The 24,097-nt window shown below is 38.7% G+C and overlaps 3 protein-coding genes across 3 annotated transcripts in view; 2 read left to right on the forward strand and 1 right to left on the reverse strand.

The window, feature by feature from the left end:
• The window catches only part of LOC6050317 (formin-binding protein 1-like), a 51,619-nt gene extending 33,913 nt beyond the window's left edge, over window positions 1–17,706 (forward strand). The window contains 11 exon segments of the mRNA XM_038260007.1: window positions 999–1,052; window positions 1,322–1,757; window positions 1,816–1,994; window positions 2,063–2,255; window positions 12,199–12,228; window positions 12,769–13,107; window positions 13,110–13,129; window positions 13,211–13,357; window positions 14,947–15,107; window positions 15,165–15,328; window positions 15,389–17,706. Of these exon segments, the coding sequence (XP_038115935.1) occupies window positions 999–1,052; window positions 1,322–1,757; window positions 1,816–1,994; window positions 2,063–2,255; window positions 12,199–12,228; window positions 12,769–13,107; window positions 13,110–13,129; window positions 13,211–13,357; window positions 14,947–15,107; window positions 15,165–15,328 (1,723 nt within the window). The 3' untranslated portion in view covers window positions 15,389–17,706.
• Window positions 17,707–17,970: 264 nt separating this feature from the next.
• On the reverse strand, window positions 17,971–19,842 carry LOC119769310. The gene is made up of 3 exons (XM_038261297.1): window positions 19,508–19,842; window positions 18,517–19,297; window positions 17,971–18,376 (listed from the first exon to the last, which is right to left on the reverse strand). Exons 1-3 carry the CDS (start codon window positions 19,840–19,842, stop codon window positions 18,149–18,151), a joined length of 1,344 nt encoding a protein of 447 aa, XP_038117225.1. The 3' UTR covers window positions 17,971–18,148.
• Window positions 19,843–22,758: 2,916 nt separating this feature from the next.
• The window catches only part of LOC6050316 (potential E3 ubiquitin-protein ligase ariadne-2), a 46,426-nt gene continuing 45,087 nt past the window's right edge, over window positions 22,759–24,097 (forward strand). Inside the window, exon 1 of the mRNA XM_001866911.2 lies at window positions 22,759–23,362. Within this exon, the coding sequence (XP_001866946.2) occupies window positions 23,290–23,362 (73 nt within the window). The 5' untranslated portion in view covers window positions 22,759–23,289. The remainder of the gene's footprint in view (window positions 23,363–24,097) is intronic.

Below are 24,097 nucleotides of genomic sequence, written 5' to 3' on the forward strand. Positions count from 1 at the left end.
CTATTCTAACGCCAGTTTTTTTTTTTTTTGCTAAACCCACAAATCGCCACCGGTTCGGTTTTAGTTACACTCTCGACGACGTCGTGACGTGCAAAGTTGTTGTCGTTGCTGGTTGAGTGTGGTGTTCACTATTCATGAAAAAGTAGATCAACAAGTATGGGGGTGGTGGGCATTTTTTTCTCTCTATGAATGAACACGCGGGACTTAGAAAAAAAAAACACCACCAACTAGTAGTGTAGCTGGTGGCCTATTGCAGCAGGCAAAGTGCAGTGAGTTGGAAAGAATTTAATTGAAAAAATTGTAACCTACCGCAACTAGTAGCAGTGGTGAGAGAAGGGGTAGACCATTGGCGACGACGTGACGGTTGGAGAGAGGTAGTGTTGAGGGATCTATTTCTAGGTCAATGGAACTGTACCGATTTGGCGTGGCTAAAATGAGGACAAGTGGACACGGCAAGATTTTTTTTTGTAAATTTAGTAAATTTTGAAAAAAGCTGCATTTCTTTTCAGTGGATGTAGCTTATTAAAAAAACCATAAAAATCCAAGTGAAATCAATTAGAAACCTTCAAGAAACCACTAATTATCGCGCCAAACCAAGTGGTGACACTCCTTTCAAAGGCCTCCTTTCGCCACCAAAAAACTACTCACCCCAACAAGTGTCTCTCGCGTTGATTACTACCATCAATCGGTCCAAGTTGGTTGAGCTGGCGGCGGCCACTGACCGCCAACGCGTCAAGTCCCATAGAGTGTCGACGACTCCTCACGCCATGACACAACAACAACTGCCTGGGTGTCTGTGGAAATTGGTGCTGCGGCTGTTTGTAACGGTTTTCCGCTCGATCAAATCCATAAAAAAATACACAACACCAAAAATTAATCTAGATTTTAACTGCCTTTGTTCGGTGGGGTTTACGTTTCGATTGGTACTTATTTTTTTTGTCGATTTTTGATCACTGATTTATTTTTCTCCCTCTTTCCCTTCTTTCTACAATTTCCAGGCGGCTCGTCAAAAACTATCAACCAAAAAAGAGCAAAGAAGACGAAGAAAATGAGTAAGTATTAAATTGTTGTATTCGAGTGTGATTGGAAATCCGTTAGTAGAGAGAGTGGTTGTTGCTCGACGAGGCAGTTAATCGGGTTGATTAACTCGGGGCAGGTTTAGTCGCGTGCCGCGATTTTTGGGTGAAGTTCATGTAATGATCATTGGAAGTAGCACGAAGGCTGAGATAAGCTACTTTCCCATAATTTCGCTGCCGGCCATTGAAACTCACACACACACAAGTTCAATTCTTGAAAATTCAACTCTCCCCTTCCTTCCCAGATTCTCCTCCTTCCAAGCGTTCAAGTGCATCCTCAAGGAGGTCGCCGACCTGGCCGGCCAGCGCGAGGTCGTCGCCGAGAACCTGCAGCTGCAGGTGCTGCAGGGCATCACGCTGCTCGCGAAGAACCTGCGGGACGAGCGCAAAAAGTCCCTCAACGAGGGCATGAACCTCACCCAGAACCTGAGCGGCCAGATCGCGTCGCTGGACCGGGCGAAGCGCAACTACGAGAAGGCGTTCCGCGAGGCCGAAAAATCGATCGACGCGTACCAGAAAGCGGACGCCGACTTTAACCTGAGCCGGGCGGAGGTCGAGAAGCAGCGCAACAACATGAACATCCGGTGCGGCCAGTCCGAGGACGCCAAGAACGAGTACGCGAACCAGCTCCAGAAGACGAACAAGCTGCAGCAGACGCACTACGAGACGTCGCTGCCGGAGGTGAGTTGCCTCACACCTTGAAGTCCGAGAAAATGTCTTCAACTTCATATTCTTCCAGGTGTTCAACCGACTGCAGGAGCTCGACGAGAAGCGAACGCGAGGGCTGAAGGAGTTCATCAAGGGCGCGGCGGACGTGGAATCGGCGGTCGCCCCCATCATCGCGCGGTGTCTCGAGGGCATGGTCAAGGCAGCGGACTCCATCAACGAGAAGGAAGATTCGCTCAAAGTCATAGAAAAGTAATTGCACCTCCTCTTTGACACCCTGAACAGGTCGTAACATTCTTTCGCCACTCTCTCCTCTCAAGGTACCAGTCCGGCTTTCAGCCGCCCGGGACCTTCCTTCGAGACCTCTCGAAAGCCGACTCCGACACCTCCAACAACTCCCAGACGTACAGCACCTCGACGGGGGCCGGGCTGAACCACCTGACGGCGAAGGGCACCACCAAGGACAAGCTGAAAAAGCGCGTCGGACTGTTTGGGATCTTTACCAGCAATAAGGTAGGGCAGCATGCAATTCTTGGCTTGGAGTAATTTTATTTTTTATTTGTTATCTAATAATGACAGAGTGAGTGTGTAGCGTGTGATTATCACCTGTGGATGCTTGTCGAATGTCACCCCCAACCACCGTCACGTGAATCCTCTGAGCTGATGTTTCGTCCCAAAAAGTTCTAAATGTTGTTGTTTTCTTCAGTTGTTTAAAAATCATTTCTTCGACGAAACAATCCAAGTTTTCCAATTTGTCAAATTACTGGATTCTTGACCAAACATTGAGATTTATGGAGTTATTAATTTGAATTTTTTTTTTCATCGATTTTTTTCAATATTGGAAATGCGCTCATTTTAAATAATTTTTAAGAGTTATCAACCAGGGAAAATTTTGTTTTCTTCCAAAATTGTTGCATTCTTGCCATCAATCCTGAATCAGTTTGGGTTTAAAAGTAGTCTAAATTTGTTGTAAACCTTTTTGTAAACAATATTTTTTATGTTGAATCAGATAATGCATCGGTTTTAAGATTTATTTCAAAAAGATGTTTTTTAAAAAAAGGTCAAAGTCGACAATAACATTTGAAAAGATGTAATAGTTGAAAAATCCATTAAAACTGTTAGAAAAACTTACCTTCTCAATTTCAATTCTTATTATGCTGAAAAACTTATAACCAATTTTCTAGCTCAAAAATTAAAACTGGAGGGTTTTTACTTAGTAATACTTATTTTTTTAACAAATTCTTAAAACAATATTTTTCGAACAAGAATTGAGTTCATTTTCTCAAATTTTAAAACTCCGAGAGAAAAATAGTTCATACTTGCCCTGACCTGAAAACAAGCTTTTTTGATCTCTAACAGTTGAAAAAAAAATAAAAAATTTGCTTAGATACCTAATTAAATTAAAAAAAAACCTGCATTCTTTATTAAAGTGTAGGGGAAATATACCCTTTCTAATCAAACACCTATCTTCGTCATATGGAGAGTTTGAGGCTATAAACTTACCAGCAACAGCACCGGCTCGAGTAAGCACGCAAATTTATGCCATTTACTGGCCAAAAAAATCAAATTTAATGCACTTAATATCTATTTTGCGAGACCATTTCTCATCATTTTAGTGGCACACACATCCACGCGCAAGATGAGAGGTTAACTGCTTAACGAAAGTCGCCATCAATATCTTTTCACTCTCGCTAACGATTTCAAAGCGCTTAAGATATAAAATTGCTTCCAACTACCGGCAACATGTTCTTTTGCACATTAGTTCGTCACTCACTTGAAAAATAATCCCGAAACATGTAAATAATTAGCAAGCGCCATCTAAAAAACAAACGCGCCAAGTCTTTTGACGTTTGAATTTTGACGACCCATTCCAATCGAAGGCTGAAGAAAACCGAGCGAGGAGCGAAAGCAAATAAAGAACAAAGGGTGGTCACCAACACCACCAACATGCTCGTGCAGCGCTTGCTGGGTGAGCAAGTGCTGCCAGGAAACTTTCGCTATGAATGCTACTTTTCGTCAGTGTTCGCTTAAAATTTCATCAGTTTTGGCAGCACTAAGCAGACCCAAAGAGCGCTGGAAGAAAAAAGAACTAAGCTGAAAATAGAAAAATGGGCGTGGCCCAATACACTCGACTGATTAGAATGCATTTTTGAAATATTTTTTTTTAAAATGCTTGTAAAAGGAATAGCATAATTTTTAATAAAAGTGAAAATAAACAGAAATGTTCACAGAAAGTTGCTCTACTCGTTGTTGTACTTGGTTTTAGTGAATTTCAAGGAACAATCCAGATTATCCAGCATCATTCAAATACGACAGCTTATTAAGCTTAAAATGGGCATATTTTCCCTTTGTTTTTATTCGATGGAAACTTTGTTCATTGTCAAAAGAAGCCATTTTTCACCATAAGTTTTTCCATACAATGATCCATACAATTTTGAAGGCTGGTCATACAAAATGGCCATTCGAAAATCTGTATCTTGAAAAGAGATATTTTTTGATCGATTTGATATGTTCATTAAATAGTTGAATTTCTAAAATACGATATGATTATTTTTTATTTTCGAAAAAAGGTTTATCCATCTAAAAATTGCCAAAAATCAATTTTTCAACCAATGTTAAAAATAACATTAAAAAGCATTGGAACGAAGAACTCTTAAAATTTTAGAAAATTTATGGGTTGGAAGTTTCACTTGTTTTATGAGACTCTGAAAATGTTTTTAAAAATGTCATTTTTTTAGGGGTTAACTTTGGCTGTGTTTTTTAATAACATTTCCCATATTGTGAGTAAAAAAAAAAGTATGCAGTAATTTTTGTAGTGTCCCAGACTATGCCTCTTCGCACTTTTTTACAAATTCAATGAAAGTGGTGCCATTTCTTAGCAAAAAATGTGAAAAACAAGCAAAAAAATTGAAAAATGACATTAAAAATTAGATAAGCAAAATGTAATGACAGGAAGTTGTAGAACAGACCAAATATTACCAAAAACAAACATAAACTAAACAAGAAAAATGCAAATTAAAAAACTAAAAATGAGACAAAAAAACCTTTAAAAGTGAAGTATAGTTTTTCGTAGAATTAAAGTTGCTCAAAATGACCTTCTGAACACAATAAAATTTTAGAAAAAAATTGGACATTAGGTACTAAACATGTATATTTTGAGTTTAAAATGGTTCAAAATCTGGTACCAGTGCAACGTTTTTTTTAAATTCTGGATAAAAATAAAGTATGGTCAAACAAAATCTCAAAAAATATTTTTATATGTAAAATTCAATTTGCTGGATGTTGTGATACAGTTTTTTAAAGTTGAAACTTTGTGAAAAAATAGCTTTTCATATAAAAATCATCTAAAAGTTGTGCGAAGTTTGTTTAAAAATTTGCTCTGTTCCATAAAATAATTACAAAATTGTATAATTTAGTATAACTACTTGAAAGTGCTTGAAATAATTATTTTTAACACTTTCAAAGGTTGGGTTCGATTTTGAAATTTTGAAAAAAACAAATAATAAAGTGAGAAGAAAATTGCACAATTTTACATTAAATTTGTAAATTGTAAGTTCAATCTTTTCGTCAAAACCGTATTGTTTACAATGAAAGATGTTCACATATTTTAGTTTTTTCACTCGACTTTTATCTCGACCAAGAAATGGATTGTGAAATTTACAGTTGTCTTGTTATCATAAATAATAAAAAAATGAAATAAATATTTTGTATAATTTTCATTCTTGAGTCCCAAAAATCTCTTTTGAAAAAACAATAAGTTTTATGAAGTTTTACAATAGTTACAGTCTAGATTAAATTTTCAAAAGGATCTATCTGCACGTTTGGTGAATGCATAAAATGGGTTAATTTTCAGATAACCTTCAAATGTCCTGGACTGATATCTTAATTAACACCTTGATTGATTTTCGACCTCTAGCGGATTTACTAGGAAACTCGCTTTTACAAATCTTTTGGCAAAACTTTTTGCCAGAATTCGGTCAAAATAAATTCTACAAATAGGAAGATATTGCATTGATTGTTCAAGGAAGGCTTCATGTACTGAGGTGGTCACAAAATTTTCAAAACATAAACTTTAAAAAGTACTTGCAGTGGCCTTATACTGTTTTAATTTTCGGAAATATACATGATTTAAAAAAAAGCAAAATGCCACAATGAAAAAATGTGTTTGTTCTTAAGAATTCATCAGCATTTTCAATAAGCTTAATTAAATTTGTTCAGGCATCAATATTTCCTTGTCTCCCATTTGAACATAAATTAATATTCAAAAGAATAAATCATAATTCCTTACTTCCTGAATCAGGACAATCTTTTCCTCAATCCAAATAGTTCTCTCCTTGCTCCCCATTTTTCCCCGTGCCATCATCGCTACCTAAATAACTGCTTTTTATTGCCAACCGTCAACAGTTTTCCAATCAACAAAATAACAAAACTCTCTCGTGTGCCTTCATTCATGGAGAGTGGAAGAAACGGCAGCACGCTAAACGAAAGTCAACCTCACCAAGATTGAACATCGTAAAATTAGTTATCTCTAATTGACCGGCCCAAGTTCCTTTCTCAGAGGGGGGAGGGGGTGAAGTAGTGGGGAGCGTGCCAGGACACGCGAGTTGCTTGACTAACGTTTGAAGAGGGTTAATTGGGAATTTTATCACATTTTTCGGAATTATCATGATTTCCCTTTTTCAAATGTTAGTCGATAAGATAACAAACTTTTTCCAAAACTGGCACAAACAGAAGAATCACTTTTCGACATGTCGAAACGTCTTATCGACAGTTGTTATCTTGTCGCAGGGGGCTTTTTCTGGGTTTAGTGCACTACATAGATGATAAGCAAAACGAAAGAGCGATTGAGCGACGTCGAAATTTACACCATAAAAACGAGAAGATAACGTGACAATTGTTTTGGTGCGTCTCAATCGTTTCCTTTCCGACTAATTTTAAACGCATTTTTCGCTTACACATTTTCACTCAAAGTGTTGTTTACTTTTTAATCTCTTCACTTTCAACTAACCCAAAAAAATCTGTGTTTGTGTGACGAATACCCGAAACGACAAAACAAACGCGACAACGAAAATCTGGTCCGTTTCGGCAAATGTGAGTATTTAACGCGTTTTATGTCACTGTGTGTGTGTTAGGATGTTGCTAAAATCGGAGCTGCGCACTGCACTTTGCTTACACACAGATACACAACATGCCAAACAAACAAACACAAAATTGCTGATAAATGTTATCGCTAAACAAACTTAAAAAGGGGGCAAACTTTGTATATTGAACACAGGCTTTTAGTGTTGTGTCTAGTTTTTTAAAGGCTTGTGAAGCAAAAGATTTGAAAAATTGATAAAAAAGCTATTATCCTTTGCTTGCACATTGTGAATATTATTTGCAAAAATCTGCTTATAACTGTCTCTTTTTCCTGCTTGAAGAACTCTAAATCAACTATAATCAGCGAATAAATGGTTTCATACTAGCAGTCAGCATAATATCTCAAGAATGATGCTGCCATGATCTTTAAAATGCACGCTGAATTCTAGTATATCATTTCAGTGCAAACTGCAGTGTTGCTATTTTAGTTATTTGTGTATAAAAACTTTATGATAAATAAATGATATTAAAAATCTGCGAGCTTTGAAACATTTGAAATTAAACGACCAAAGTAATTCGAAAATTCAAACAGCAAATTTCCCTTATCAACAATTCCTCAAGCTCGCCACTTGTCACCAAAAAACTGCGCACCTCCACAGCCCATTAATACCTCACGTAATCGAATAAATAGTCGCCGACTAATGGTGAAAGTGAGCCTCACCCTTCTACGCGTTTTAAAATCACTAGCGACTCGTTGCGAAACCTTAACAATCCATCCCTCGAGGGGACAGGGTAAACGTTCGACCCAAAATTCGCCAAACGTTGGTCAATTGAGACGCGGTCATCAATCAAATTGGTCAGCCCATGCTGCGGGGGTGGATATGTTTTGCGCAGCTGGTGCACTTTCGGACATTGCTTGTTGGACTGTAACTGTCAAACGCTTGGAAATGAGTTGTGGTGAATTTTTGAATCGCTGTGGTGAATTTCCTTTCATTCAAATTAACCGTTAAATTTTCGACTGAGATAATTTTGGCAACACTTGTGAGTCAGTGTAGCCACTCCTAATCGATTCAATAATTACTGGCGGAACCGTGCCCGAAGGGACACATATTAAGGGCATCCGGAAGCAATCGAGCAATCTTCCGGCAGTTTCAGGAGGTGGCCATTGTAGGTGAAGGACTCGATTGCGTAAAACAAGCTCGTCCGAAGGGACGACGTGACTTGGAGCCTCTGAACGAGCGATGATGCCATCATGTCTTTATTGTTATTGGCGCCTTTGCCAGTCGGACAGTTGTGCTTTGTATGAGGAAGAAGTACTACTGAATATGTGCCCACTTGTAGGTTAGGATGATGTAATGCATGCAAGGGGAATTCCTTGTAAGTGTATTGAATTAAATTTATTTTATTTGAGTGGTGCATTGTAATTTATAAAATGGGAAAACTCGACCTAATGTAAGCGAATTTTCATTAGAAATTGACAAATTTACAAAGGAACAATTTATTGGTAAACATACTGAAACTAGCTACATAAAAACTTGTTTTAACCACATTTTTCTGTGTTTTTCTATGTTTTGCAAATTTCAAAACTATTAAACAATATTGTTCAGGGTGACCACTCAAATCAAATTTTGACATTTTCGACAATATTTCCCGACTTTTCCAAATTCTTTTCTAAATAATGATTTCATTTTGAAAAAAAAAAAAACAAATAAAAAAACTCTAAACATTTTTTGTAAAAATAGAAGATTAACAATCAAAGTTGTTAACGATAAAATTATCGAGGTTCAATAACGATGACGTTAGTTCTAGATTTGAAATTTTGCTTGTTTTTTTAATGAAATATTAAACTTTTCACAAAATACCGTATTTTCTCTAAAATACTTTAATTTCTACAATTCGCAATATGTGTATCAAACGATTCGAAGTTTTGCTTGCATTTTCACTGTTTTAGAGTTTTTTGAATGAAATACTAAACTTTTCACAAAATACCGTATTTTCTCGAAAATACTAAAATTTCTATAATTCGCAATACAGGTATCAAACAATTCGAAATTGTGAATGCATATTCTCTGTTTTAGAGTTTTTTAATGAAATACTAAAATTTTACGAAATACCGCATTTTCTCGAAAATACTCAATTTTTTTAAATTCGCAATATGTGTATCAGACAATTCGAAATCGTGCATGCATATTCTCTGTTTTAGAGTTTTTTGAATGAAATACTAAAATTTTCACAAAAGACCTTTTTTTAAAGTACTCAAAATTTCATAATTTTCAATATGGGCGAAATTTTAGCTTAATTTTCACTGGTTTATGGTCTTTTTTAATAGAATACTAAAAAAACTCCAAAATAGTGAATGCAAGCAACATTTCGAATTGTAAGACACACATATTTGCGAATTATAGAAAAAATACATTTTTTGGGAAAATTTTAGTATTTCATATAAAAAAAAACTCTAAAACAGAGAATATGCATGCACGATTTCGAATTGTCTGATACACATATTGCGAATTTAAAAAATTTGAGTATTTTCGAGAAAATACGGTATTTTAGCTTAATTTTCACTGGTTTATAGTCTTTTTTTTATGAAATACTCAAAAAAACTCCAAAACATGCAAGCAACATTTCGAATCGTAAGACACACCTATTGCGAATTATAGAAATTTGAGTATTTTGGAGAAAATACGTTTTTTTCGGAAAATTATAGTGTTTTATTCAAAAAACTCTAAAACAGTGAAAATGCATGCAAAATTTCGAATCGTTTGATATCCAGTTTGCGAATTATAAAAATTTGAGAAAAAACGGTATTTTGTGATAATTTGAATATTTCGTTCAAAAACTCTAAAACAGTGAAAGTGCAGGTAAAATTTCGCTTCGTTTGATACCCATAATTAGAGGTTGACGATTCTCGAGATATCCAATTTCCTGAATCGAAGAGTTGGCCATTTCAGGAATTCCCGGTACCCGGGATTTTTTTGACTATGCCAATAGTGCCAATAATTTTAAAAGGAAAGGTCAAATTTGTTTCTTTTCAATAAATTCAGTAACAATTAATTTACACTTATTCAAAGAAATGTTAATTTAAGAAGACTCATTATTTTAAGGAACTAGTTCAACCTTTAGAATTTTTCTTAGAATCTGTAAATACAAGATCGTTTTTTGAGCTTTTGAGGACTCAAAATTGTAGTTTAAAATTTTACGAATCTTATTTCGCACAGAGTGATTTTTCAAAAGTTGCACAAGCTTGTTGCATGAACTTGTTATTAGATTTTCTTGAAGTTAAAAAATAGCAAATATATAATTTCCCAGTATCGAGATTATTGCAATATGATACATTACGACTCAAAACAACTATTTGAACTTGTTTTTTTTTCTTTTTAAGGTAAACTGATTGAAGAAATATTCACATTTATCACGAAATGCGAATGTTCTCAAATATCGGACCTTAACAAAGATTAAGACAATCTTTACAGAATGCTAGAGTTTTTTCTTCTAAAATATAATCTAATATTGAGGTTGAAGAGAAACACAAAATGACTTAATAAGGATATGGAAATAGAACTTATTGAAAAGGGCGTTTCCTCTTAAAAATAACAAATAAAAATAATTTAACACAAAAACTTTGTACAACAAAATTTCACTTCGAATCAATGAAACTTCAGATAATCGAATCTCGACAAAAAAATTATTTTGTTATTGTCTTATTTTTGATTTTTGAGCTTTAAACTACTCCAAACTACTGTAAGATTATTAGGAAATTTTTAAATTTAAGATAGAATTATCGGAATAACGATAACGATAGATCATTGTTATCGTCCCGACGATAACGATAACCATTATCGTTATCGTTAGACGATAATATTATCGACGATATTTCTATCGATAAACCTTGTAACAATAATGCCCTTGAAATCAAAAAGGGGATGACAAAGAGTTTAAGATAATGAAATTTTAAATTTTATTTTTTTAAATCAGAGAATGCTTTTAAAAAGATTAAAATTATTATTCTTTCAAAGATTTTTTCTCGTGATTTGATTACATTTAAAGTTTTTATGGAGAGCTTCTAATAGTCTTAATCTCGATTTTAAGTTTTAAACTTTAAGGTGCTCAAAAAACTTCCGTTTCTTTTTTTCTACAGATTTGCACCAAGCTACAGTTTTGGCGAAAAATATTGCACTTTTGTAAAATATTTAGAATGTAAATTTTTCAAGTTTCGCATAATACTGTATTTTTTCAAAATACTAAAATTTTCACAGTTTCCAAAATGGGCATCAAATAGCGCGATATTTAACTACATTAAAGTTGCTAGTTGGTTGTTAGTTTGAAATTCTGTATTTTTTACAAAACACCATATTTTTTAATATTTATATTTCATCATAATTGGGCCTAAAATGAAGCTTAGATAGCTGATATTATTGTTCACAACGATAGAGCTTATTTTTCTGAGCATTAAGACTCTTTGTACAACCACAAAGAGTTTAAAATTATTTTTTAATTCAATTTAAAAAATTACCTCTTGGTCCTTCTTAAAAGAAAAGGTCCTACTTGACGGCTCTTTCCAAGGGGACCATAGTTGATTCATCAAAAAACGGTTGTCTTGTCAACTTTTTTGCATTAAAATAACAAAAAGTGATCAGAAATTGCTTTCAAGTGTGATTTTAATCGTTGTACAAAACGGGTCACAAACAAGTCAAACAAAAACTCTAAGATGTCAAAAATGCAGAAATTTTCATAGATTTCAAAAAAAAAATACATAATATTGTTGTTAAATATCGTATAATGTTCTTTATTTCATAAAATATTTTAATGAAATAAAGCATTTGAAGAACATTTGCGTATTTTACACTAAGAATTAAAATATTGCCAAAATCTATGCAATTATGCACTATTTTTTTAATTTGGTTTATATGAAAATTAAAAAAAAAACACTCCTCTTACTACAAATCACTCAAGTACAACATGCACGCTACCGCAGAGTTGCGCAACTCTCCCTTCCTCGAGCTTCTTCGCTAAATGGCTGTCCTTTAGTCGGTTTTGCGTGTGTCTTTTATAGCCATAGCCAAGTGCCCTGCCCCTGTGTGTGTTGTATTATGTATTTATAGCAAAACGTGAACCAAATACCTGATCAATTAATCTCTCTTTCTCTTTCTTCCGCTTTCTTCTTCTTTGTTTTTGTTTTGCGCGTCACGTCGTCGACTTCCTTTCCACCCACCACAAAAACACACACCACAAAAACATAAAACTCGTGATTTGGAAATTCACCAAATTTGATGCAATTCGTGGTGCAATTTTGCGGGGGTCAAAATTCCAAATTGGTACACCTTGTAACAAACAAACAAAAATGCACACGAATTAATTTACGCTTAAAAAATAACAGAAGATTGTTGAAGCCTGCATTCAAGTGAAGGTATGCCAAAAAGTGTTTATTGAGTAATCTAGTTTTGGTTTTATTCTACTTCGCTCTTTTTCTACTGTTTTATATTTCTTTTCGGAAAAATGAAGCAATTGTTTCAACGAGTGTGTGTCACCCTTTTCGACCCGTTTGCTTTCTTTAGTACTACTAACAAAATTTTCCCAAATCTTTGAAACAACTCTGTGCGTGTGGCCTATTTCTGTGAGCGTTTAGAGTCTATGTGTGTGCGTTTCTTACAAACTTTGTGTGAATCTTACCTAGGTATTGTTTTTTAACTCATCACATTTCGAGAAGTCGTACATCTCACCACAGAAAACAGACGTAAATCGAAACTCACCACGGCTGTTTTGAATTCACCACAGCTCATTTACAAGCGTCACAACTAGATGTCTCTAGTGACAGTCGATTGTTGAGTCAATATTTTACGTCTGTTTGTCTGCGATCTCACCGTTTGCATGGCGCAAGTCTCTGTAGATTATCATCCCGAAGATTTTCAACGACCTCAACTAACTTTTTCAATCCCAACCTTTTCAGAACAACCTCTCGACGGACGGTATGAAGGAAGATTTCAGCGACCTGCCGCCGACGCAGCGGCGGAAAAAGCTCATGGGCAAGGTCCAGGAGCTGCAGCAGAAGGTCGCCCAGGAGCAAGCGGCCAGCGAGGGCCTCATGAAGATGAAGGGCGTGTACGAGGCCAACTCGCTGCTCGGCGACCCGCGCTCCGTCGAGGAACAGCTCAACGAGTCCGTCAACAAGCTGGACAAGCTGCGGCTCGAGCTCCAGCGGTACCAGAAGCTGCTCGATCAGGCCAACAGTCAAACCATCGCCCAGCACAGCCCGCAGGCGAACCGAACCGTGAACGGCGTCAACGGGGCAGTGCCCAGCGGTCCTCCAGGTGAGTAGCAGATTCTTTTCTCGTGTTTTCGTTCACAGCCTAACCTAACCCACCCCGCGTCTCAAGTCTCTCGAATTACAGACATTCCAACGGCAGCAGCAATCACGACCACCACGACCATGACCACGGCGAGGACCATCCGGACCACGACGCCGGTAGCTTAAGCAGGTCAGCATCAGAGAGTAGTGTACAGCAACCGCAAAGTGGGCTTAATATTAACAATAACGGGTATAATCTGAATTCTTACCACTATATTTATACATTTGCCTTTGTTTTTCTACCTTTATTCTTCATATTTTTATTCGTATCACCCTAGAGAAGTTGTTACCATGCTCATGTTGTTCTCATTGTCCTTTTTTCATCCTTCCTCCCTCCCTGAAGCCCCGAGTCTAGTTTCATTCCGTTGCATTCGTTCATCAGTCATACGTTCACTCGATTAGTAGATTTTGGAGTCCTGTTCATGTAACTAACCTTGACTTGTTATGATAATGCGTGCTTGTTTGAATGTTTTTGTGAAGTTGTGCCGCGTGTGTTTCGATTGCACGTTTTTTTAAACCAATACTACAGATTTCAGCTGCTGGTCGAGAAAAAGTCAAGAATTTGCTATCCCTCCCGAACTTCCTAATCAGTCTGAAGACCATCTTTCATTATTTACATTTTGTTTGCAAACAATGATCATCTACGAAAAGTGACAGATTGCAGTGAGTTACATTCCCGATTCTTCCGTCGCTATTATTGACTTTCTTTATGAGGTTCTATGAACAAAATGTCAACATTCAGATTCACAACATTTTGACTCCACCAGCAAACATCAAATCAAAACCAACTTGCTGCCGGATCCTTTTCTGGATCTCTTCCGGAAAAAAATCCAGCAGCAAATATGGAGTGTTTGACGTTTGCTACGGTCAAATATTTTGAGAATCACAACATATTTCTTCAAAACTAGATCGAATTAGACTGTTTTCAAGGTATCCGGGTCACCTTGAATAGAATACCAAATGTCAACATTCAGTTTATCCCACCTGCTCCAATTGTTTATGCACGCAGTTACAGACCCAAAATTTTCGACTCCCCCAGAATCGTCAAATCAAATCAAACTTGCTACCGGATCTTTATCTGGATCTCTTCCGGCAGCAATTTTGTAGAGTTTGACGTTTGCTACAGGTCACAACATTTTTCTTCAAAACTAGATCGAATTAGACTATTTCCAAGGTATCCGGATCCGGGTCGAGGATAGTTAGAATAAAAAGCACTTTTAACTCTGCTGTTTCTTTGACAATCAAACGAAATCGCAATTATTTGCACTACAATTTTCAAATATTCAACTTCTCAACGCGAGAATCAAAGTTTGACTGAGCATGTTTTTGACATCTGAGACGCAAATGTCACCTGACCCGAGCGTTTCGCTTATGTCGACTTTGACGTTACGACAGTTGTCTTTTCGAAAGGGCCTGTGTGGTAGCAAATAAATTACACCGACTGACAATTTTTCTACACATTCTTAATTCATGAATGTACTTTTGAGTTTCGATGTTTGTTATAATGTGTGCATGTTCTGTTTTATATCAAGTGCTAAGTAATATAAACTTACACACTTGTTTTGAAGTTAGAGCAGTGTTTCAACCTATTTCAAGTTATTCTTTTACAACTTCCTCATCTATCCAGCATGTTAAACAATGCAACCTGTTCCTTCTCAGTTTTCATTTCGTTTCCATCTCACCCATTATTGCATGCCGAGCTTAATTTGAAAGAAAACCCCCTGCAAAGAACCAAGAATCTCCCCCGCTAACGACGCACCTCTCAATGCCTCCTTGCAGCAGTTCCGCTAGTCCCGAGAGTGGCCTCGGCACGTCGCACACGTCGCTGCCGGGTTCCGGCCAGGGCAGCACCAACGACCAGCCCATCAACGACGAGATGTACTACGAGGCGGACGCGCTGCAACCGCTCGGAACGTGCAAGGCGCTGTACCCATTCGATGGTGAGTTGGTGACTTGTTTCGAAGGGATTTGCGGATTTTAATTTTTGTGACTTTTAGCCACGAGTGAGGGAAGCATTCCGATGTCCGAGGGCGAGGAGCTGCTCGTGATAGAGCTGGACCAGGGTGACGGCTGGACGCGCGTCCGGAGGTTATGTGGTCCCACCGGCTGGGAGGAGGGATTCGTGCCGACGAGCTACATCGAGAGTACGTTGTATGCGTAGGTGAGTTGCTAATTGTGGAATTTTGATTTTGATGAGAAGTTAATTCTGGACTAATTTTAGTGTTGATCGCAACGCATCCTCCCGGAGAGGGAGACCTTGATCTAACGCTGTGTTTGAGAGGATTGCGGAAAACAGCGACAGATTCTTGTACATAGTTAAGGTAGTATGATGGTTAGGCACGGAACGAACGAAAAACTAAAACGAGCAATGCAACAATGCCTGTCCGCGCGCGGAATAGTCAGAACGCCACGCTACTTTCGGTAAATTATTACTGCTGTCCACAACTTTCCAGTTTCGTTGCTTCCGTTGGAGGAATTTCCGCGTTCTGAAGTTTCATGAAAAAAGTCGTCCTCACCCTAACTTTATATAGTATACTTTGTAAACGCGTAGATCAATTTAATTTAGTCACGTGACCCCGTCTGTTTTTATTTAGCCGTATGCAAAGAATAAGTAAATTGAGCGTGATAGAACTCAGAATGAGTGCGACGAAGAATGAACGCGAACCAATGCTCAAAAGGTATATACAAGAATATTTTTTATTTGTAAAAATTAACCTTTACAAAACTTATACAGAGAGAGAAAGAGAAAGAAAGTAAAAAGTACGGAATTGCTAGGTGGAAAGCATCGTCGTCGGAAACATTGCCATTAAATCGAGAAAGGACTCACGCGAGCGCGCGATGCGAAACATACACTAAACTCATATACAAAAAAAAACACATTTGATTAGAATCATTTCATTTTCTCTTAGGAAGAAAACAAAAACAAACCTTGCATATTCACATCGCTTCATATCTTTGCCGCAAGTAAACGGAATCAATTTGAAAAAATGGATAGGATCGAAACACAAAGAAAAAAAACGAAAGAATGTAACTAAACTAAACATTTACTGTTACTATTTAAATATCTCCTACTCATTGTCCGTAAGTGAACAATCTTCCCTTGGGGAAGATGCAGCAAAACGACCCGAAAAATCTTAGATCTTTCAATTTAAAGCAAGAAACCCTTCTCATATAATCGACAGCCAATACAAATCTGAATGAATAATCAATATTGAACTGTGCGGTAGAAACGTAGTTTCTACAGAAATGCAAACTCAATAATCTGGACTGCAAAAACAGTCAACGACAGCGCCTATATATTTCTATAAACACTCATAGAAGGCGGTTTCCCATTTGGAGTGGTAATTTGATCAAATTTTGCCACCATAATGTACTTTTGGAGGTAGATTTTGGTTTACCCTGTCATCGCTCCGCTGACCTGCCATTTCTCCCCAAGATGATACAGAAAATGTGCTCTTTTCTGCAGCATTTCGAATTTGTTTAACGAATTCTTTTGTTGTTTTTTTTTAATCAATAACAAAAGAAAAGTCAAAACAAATTCAAAAAGCTGTGAAAGCGAATCATGTTCTATTTGATTCGGTTAATTTTTTCTTCAAAACTAGATCGAATTAGAAGATTTTTCTGGAATCCGTCACTTCACGTCACCACTGTTGAATTCGTACAAAACTGCAAATTTTACCGTAGATCCGGAAGGATCACCAATGCGGAAATTGCTTTTGCTTGTTTTTATCGCGAAAAGGTTCGTCAAACTGAGCACGCGGTTTTTTTCAGACTTTGACAGCTGAGCCAAGCGCGTCGACTATGTCGACTTTGGCTGCCGATGCGTTACGGAGGCTCACTTTCCAAAAGGGCCTGTGACGGCAAAAGTTGATCAAATTACTTTCTCGACCAAATGTAAACCGCACCAAATCTTAACTGTTGAATGAAACACAAGCAGAAACAATAGAAACACAGAAATTGAAAGTTCTTGTTAAATATGCTGCACCTCCATCGATCACCCGTTCCCTCCTCCCCCCTCACGCAGTTCTCAACATTGTAAAGCATGAGAAAGAAATCAAATAAAACAAAAACTGATAATCACAACCTGAACTTTGAACCCGACTCGAACCATTTCGAAGTGCAAATTAGAAATGTGTTTATTTCATTTTATTTTTCGCATCCGTTTTTTGGGCGAGCCTCTTCTTAAATGTATTATTTTCTGTAGCTTTCGCGAATCAAATAACGATGACGACTTTAGGTTCAATTCGCGCTATCTTTTTTTTGTTTGTAAATAATCTAGACGCTCTACGCAGGAAATTAATTAGTTAGGTACTCCGAACATTGGATGGATCGCTTAAACGACGCCTATCATGATGTTCCAATTTTAATCAAAGTGCGCCTCCGGCGCAAGCAATAGAAGTTCAGTAATTTACATTTTCTTTTTTCCCAGCGCAGTGAATATTTTTTAGCGGAAAATATAATTCTAGAACGAGCTTTTTGTAATACCGAGTCCAAATTCAGCAATACCTTTATTGTAGAATTATAATTTACAAAATATGATTTCCCCTTGGTTTTATTTGCTTTTAAGATTCAAAACCATCCGAAACGTCCTTGAGTCGCAGCTTCCAATCGTCGGGCACTTTGAGGTTAGGGTTGGTGGCGAAAATCCGCATCAGACTGTCCACAAGCAGCGTGAGGCATTCCGGTTCCGAATCTGCGCTAGAGCCGGACAGCTTCATCGCGATGAATCCGACCAGTTCCGTGCGGGATTTGGGCGTGAGTGCGGCCAGCGATCCGTAAATTGCTCGTAGATAGTGCGGCCAGCGGAGTCCTCGATTCTTGCGGGTTAGTTTCGAGGTTACGAGCTTGACGAGGTGGGTTTCGGATAGCTGGACACGTGACAGGATGAGGCAAGCGTTCGTGAGCACCATGAGGTCGATGTCACGCGACAGGAGGGTTTTCATGAGGTAAGCTTCGGGGAAGAAGGTCAAGATTTGTGGGGTTAGCAGATATTCCGGGAGGAGCCGTTCCTGGAGCGCTTCGAAGCGTTGGTGACGTTGGAATTCCGTCTTGTACGGGAAGATGGCCTGTTGGTGGAACCAGCGAAGTCGGGGAATGCTGGTCGGGAGGAGTCCAAAACGGCTTTGAAATTGGTCGATGGGACCAGCTGGCGCAACTGATTGTTGTACACCAGTTCGTTGTTCTTGTACAGGGTGTGGTTGTGGCATTTCTATAAAAAAACATAGTTTCCATTCTTCAATCACAAACTAACATCTACCGTCAATCCACTAGAGTACACTACTGTGTGACAAACGCATCAATTTCTAACGTTCGTTTTAAAAACTAGATGGCAACACTTGAAAATCTTACCGCAACAGCCTCCAGCACAAATTTGATCAAAAACGCCGGCAACTGGAACTGCTTCAGGAAGCAAACGCTCACCAGTGTGCCCAGGTTGGTCACATAGTCGAACGTTTCTTCCGTTCCCATTCGATCTTCCGCCAGTTCCGCTTCGAAGTACTGTACCAGCATGATGATCCAGAGATTCGCTTTGGTGAGCTTGGCCACCGGAAGCTGGCAGATTCGGTACTTCCCGGCAATCAACTCCGACCAATCGACGTCCTGCACGATTTTGTCGAGCTTCGATTTCAAATCTAGAAATTGCTCGTTCGAAGAACCTTGCTCGTAACGCCAAACCAGATGGGTTAAAATTTCAGTCACGATCACCTTGAATCGAGAAAATTGAAGATCGCCACTGCCAGCAGTCTTCCGGTAGAACGTGGTCAGTGTTCCGTGAAGTCCTTCTCCACGTTGCAGCAAAACCCGTAGAATGGCAAGCTTCACATCGAGGTCCAACTCGCGTCGCAAGAATCCGTACAAAACGGTCAGAAAGAATTCGACGATGACGGGACGGCTATCGGGTAGAAGACGATCGAAGATCGTACCGTAGATCAACTCCAGCTGCAGTTCGATCCAGTACTGTTTGGGCATCGGGTTGACGCCCAGGTAGGTCTCGAGTAGACAATCGGCGAAGCGAGACAGGTCGAGAACATCGGTGTACGAGCTGGTTCTATTGCGAAGCCAGCTGTAACTGGTAGCGATCATCTTCTTCATGTCCTTCGAAACCATGTGGTCAGAACGGTTTGGTAGACTTGAGGAAAGGTTCGTCGTTTGTAGGATTAGGTCAACCAGTAGTCGAGATCCGTTCAACGGACTGTTCAAGATCATTTGGTTTAAATTTAACAGTGTACCAAAGGGGAACTCTGCTACAATTTGATCGTTAGCATTGATGATCTTGGTAAATCTGTTTGAAAAAATACTAGTCCACATCTAAGAAAATACATTTTTTCATCAAAATTACCTTTGAATCAGCTTTGCTAAACCAACAACCATCCTTTCCTTAGCCCCGCCATTTCCTTCACACATGAAAAACAACGGCAAATATTGCAAAAACCGTCCCAGCGCTTCGCTGGCCAGCCCCACCGTAAAGCCGTCTTTGGTCATCAGTTTTGCCAGCAGATCGCAGCACTGTTGGATCACTTGCGGGTCCGAGGAAAAACAGGCCACCAGGCGGGATGTCGAGTGGGTGAGGGCCTCAGGCGTTCGGCAGAACCGGATCGTTTCCTGTAGCGCGCAAAGCGCGTGCTTCTTGTCGGCTAGAGTCACGTGGCCGGAGTGCCACGTGGTGGGGTCCATTTTTGAAAGCGTGTTGAATCTACGACAAAATCTTAAACTTTTAACTGTTTCCTTTTGAAATAAGGAGGTTGATTTCAATTTCACGTAAAATGATAGAATTTCTGATCAACACGTGGATTTAAACTTGATATGTAAGCAGAAATTCGTAATCGTGTAAAAATACGAGGTATTCACGATTACGACAACGAACTAAACGCGCTGAGAATCGGGCCGATTAAGTTCCGACATTGGGTTGCAAGCGCGATATTTTTCACTGGGTTATGTCGACTAGTGTTTGAATATAGCCCGGTTGCCATCAAGTTTAGCTTTGCGCATAGATTTTTTTTTGAGATTTTTTCTGCGCTGCAATTTATTTCTAGAAAAATGAAAAATGTATCGAAATGTTAACAAAATTTAATAGTCTTTTTGCCAGTCGACTCTTTGTTTCGACGTTGCCCCAATAGGGTCGCCTAAACACGACTAAAAACTATTTCTGATCACTTTTTTGTTATTTACTTTTTGCAAATAAAAATATTGACAAGACAACATTTTAAGCAGGATCAACTATATTCTCCTTGAAACGCTGTCAAGTACACTCAAACCCTGATGGTTTGACACCAACTGTTGTCAAACGAACGGTTTTAGTTTGACACCCCTTTTACACGGAGTTCACACACACTACTAAACGTTTGTTTTGAAAGTGTGCGTGAGCGCCGTGTAAAAAGTGACAGTTCGTCACTTTTTAGTTTGACTTTGACCAACCAACGGGGTACAAACTAAAAAAGTGTCAAACGAAAAAGTGACCAACCACCGGGGGTTGAGTGTAGGATGCTTTCTGTCAAGCTAATTTTCAAAAATTGAATTAAAAATCCATTTTTAACCCTTTGCGGTCGTACAAAGGGTCACTGTACTCAGAAAAATAAGCTTTATCGTTAAAAGCAATAATATCACCAATTTAAGCCTAATTTTGGGACCCAATTACATAGTTTTGCTAGATTTGAGCCTGATCGTTAAATAATTTCTCTTTCCGATTAAGAAAACGTTTTCCGAGAATTTTGTAAATTTCCCGGAAATTCCGGAAATTCAAGCGGATGATCCGAATTTCATTTTTTTTGTATACGATCTGTTAGCAGCCTCCTTTTTCGGAATCTTTGGTTCGGTATCTTTGGGTTATAAATGCTAATGTTACTCAGATTCATGTGATAACATTTTCCAAACCACAACAGAACTCACCTCAGGTCTCCAACTGGAAGCTGACATAAAGAAGGCCGTATTGGTTGGTTTTCACGCCAGCATCAATTGAGTGAGTACCGATCCGGGCTGGTCCACTAGCCGTAAGATTTAATTGTCAAGCAACCGGTTTTACCACATTCATGTCCAAAACGCTCTGCCTCAAGAAAAGTTAAATTTTAGATGAAATTTATTACTACACAGCTGTTTTTAGATAATAATGCTACTTCTCTAATAATAATCCAGAAATTAATTGGAGCTACGATCGATATACTTCATGGTTCAGCTCAAACGAATTTCTGGATTAACAAATTTTATTGAAATTGTGTGTCTCTTGGAATGCAAAAGCACTGCCTTTTATCGCATGAGCCATTTGCATTTTAATTGCTTTTGAGTTATTGATGCAGTTTGGTTCAAAATCGTGTGTTCTTTCTAAAAAAAAACTACAATCTCCAGTACTTGGTTCTAGAATGTACGTGTTGAGTTTTCTAATCTAATCAGACCCTAGCGCAGCCAATCTTTCGAAGGGATCCTGGAGAGTGCCTTAGGTTAGATGGCGTCTAGCACTCTTCTTGTCATTTATTAACATTTGTAGTGCGCCATTGCATTGAAATGCATTGAAACATCACAAGCGTTAAAGCGGCCAGGCCTACTGCGTAAAGCCGTATTGCAGAGATGACTCGTATTTGGATTGAGTTTGAGCACTGAGTGTTCGAACAACAACACAATTCTGAATCGACAGGGGAGGAAGAAGCGTGGGGACACACCACCATACGCTCCGAGATTTTTGTTGTATTCGTTGGGAGCACCATTTGCCGTGGTTATAGCGCCACAACTCGCTCTCTGCAACAGTATTCCTAATTCCAGTCCACGCTCACCAAGTCGTCATGGCCTAGTGGTTAGCATTTATGCTTACTAATCCAAATGACGGAGGATCGAACCCCGCCTCGAGCGATTTTGATTTTTCGTTCATATTCACCATTTCAAATTTATGTGTTCTCTTCTACAAAGCGAACACCGTAACCAATCAGCCGCGGCCGCTCCCCCTACAATAAGAAGTACTTTGTTCTAGAATGCACGTGTTTTTTTTTTCATAAAATTATTTTTATTAGGTCCTTTTCGGTGCTGGGACCTGGTTAGGACCGAGTCGGCTTTTGTAATTACATTTTACTTAAGGCTAAGAGTAATTACAGAGGATCTTGTGTGTAAATGTGGTGGGGAGCCGATTAGAATGTACGTGTTGAGTTTTCGCGAAAAAACTAAATTTCATTCTGATTTCTAGAACTTTCATTTGAAAATGAAAAAAAAATCTGGAGTTTTTGTTTTAAAAGGACCAATAAACCTTAGAATAAACCTCGGAATAAACCAAATTTCCAGATTTGGCTTTTTGGGTGTTTTTGAAACCGCCTTGAGTCAGGGGTATTGAAAAACACCCAAAAAGCAAAACTGGAAATTTGGTTTATTGGTCCTATTCAAAAAAAAAAACTCCAGAAATGTTTTTTTTTGTTTATTTACGGCTCCATCATGTTTCAAACAAAATCTTCCATGTTGGCAACCCTTCCCTCGTATGTCGACTTGTTTGTTGACAGTTGACGCGACTTTTATGTCGACTCGCACCCAGTGCACCCGTGTGCGTGTCATCCTCTATCTCTACGCTCTCTGTTTACATGTGTTGGTTCCGCCACTGACGTTTACGCTAGACCTTTTTTTTGCTGCTGTCGTTTTTCACAATCAGACTTCCCCACAGACTGATGGCCAGCAGCAGCACCATCACAACACACTCCGTCGTCGCGTAATCTTTGCGTGGTTCCTGCCCGTTCCGTGGGTCATTACCTCCGCCGTCGTAACAGTGTGGTTCCAGGGTTCGTGAAGGGTTGGATTTGCGTAACCATTCGGTGTCCGCAATGAACTCCTGAGTTTGGTCACTTCCGGGAGCTTCCGACCGAAAAAAGTGGGGAGAAAAAAAGAGTTCAAGAGAAGGTGGAAAAAAAGTGCAAAATTCAAGGTGAAATAAAAATAATCGTGTCTGTCCAGCAGCAGCAGCGGAAGAAGAGGCCACACCGTCGAAAGGTGGTGAGGGGGGAAAGAAAATAAGTAAAGTGGTTCCGGAGAGGGAGAAGGAGGAGGGATTGAAGTGTTGACCACTTCCGTCGTGAAAAGGGGAAGACAGGAGCAATCATTGTCTCGTTAGTGGAACTTGCAGCAGCTGAACCAGGAGCAGATCCTCGTGTCGTCAAAATGGCAGACCAGGAATCGGACATGGAATACTCGTCGGATAACGATTACGAGTTTGAGGATTACTACAATTCAGGTGAGGGAGAGACGACTTCCTGGTCACGATTCGTCAGAAAACGCAAACAAGCCGCAGCAAGACTTGCTGAGTAGCTCTCAATTTACATAAACTGTATTGAAATGCCCGTGCAAACAAAACAGAACTTTGTTGTGTTCGATTAATCAGGACGGTAGCGGCGGCAGCCGCAGGAGGCACTTGCTGGATGACCTCCTGCTGCACCGTGAACCACGTCGTAAAGGCGCTGCTGCTCTGTTTAGTGTTTGTCACACTCGAGCAGCTCGATTTACGTAAAACTTAGATCGATAGAAAGGAAAGTTGAGTCACTGTAAACTTGATTGATTGTGGGGAAGGTTTCAGATTGTTTGGAAAGAATTTCTTCCCCACAAAATGATGAAAAGTTACAAATTTTCCCAGAACCAGAAGACTTGTTGGAAGTTCTTTGGTTGAGATGGCCGTTAGATCACTTGGCTAAATTAATTAAATTTGCTGGATTTTTTGGGGATTGTTTGGCTTCATTGTTATCACATTCTTAGTGGTTGGTCGCGAATAATATCACATTTTGCGGAATTTTACCTCAATCATGACTAGAGGGGTTCGATTTTTTAGATTTGAATCACCCGGGCTCGTTTCGGTAAGCTTTGGAATTAAATTCTTAATTTTCTCGTAATTTTTCTGGTTTCCGGGGAAATTTGAATCATCAATTTTAATATGTGATTTTATGGCAGTCAATAAATTTGTATGATGCAAGTTAAA

Source organism: Culex quinquefasciatus, chromosome 3 (genome assembly GCF_015732765.1).
Source record: "Culex quinquefasciatus strain JHB chromosome 3, VPISU_Cqui_1.0_pri_paternal, whole genome shotgun sequence".
In the NCBI taxonomy this organism is placed as follows: domain Eukaryota; kingdom Metazoa; phylum Arthropoda; class Insecta; order Diptera; family Culicidae; genus Culex; species Culex quinquefasciatus.

Bases quoted from the DNA above. Each gene is read 5' to 3' on its own strand.
- LOC119769310 (XM_038261297.1), bottom strand. From the start codon at position 19,842: ATGGACCCCACCACGTGGCACTCCGGCCACGTGACTCTAGCCGACAAG. The intron at 19,298-19,507 runs GTAATTTTGATG...CCTTTCCTCAAG, and splicing joins TTAGCAAAGCTGATTCAAAG to TCTACCAAACCGTTCTGACC. The intron at 18,377-18,516 runs GTAAGATTTTCA...GTTTTTTTATAG, and splicing joins TTGTGCTGGAGGCTGTTGCG to AAATGCCACAACCACACCCT.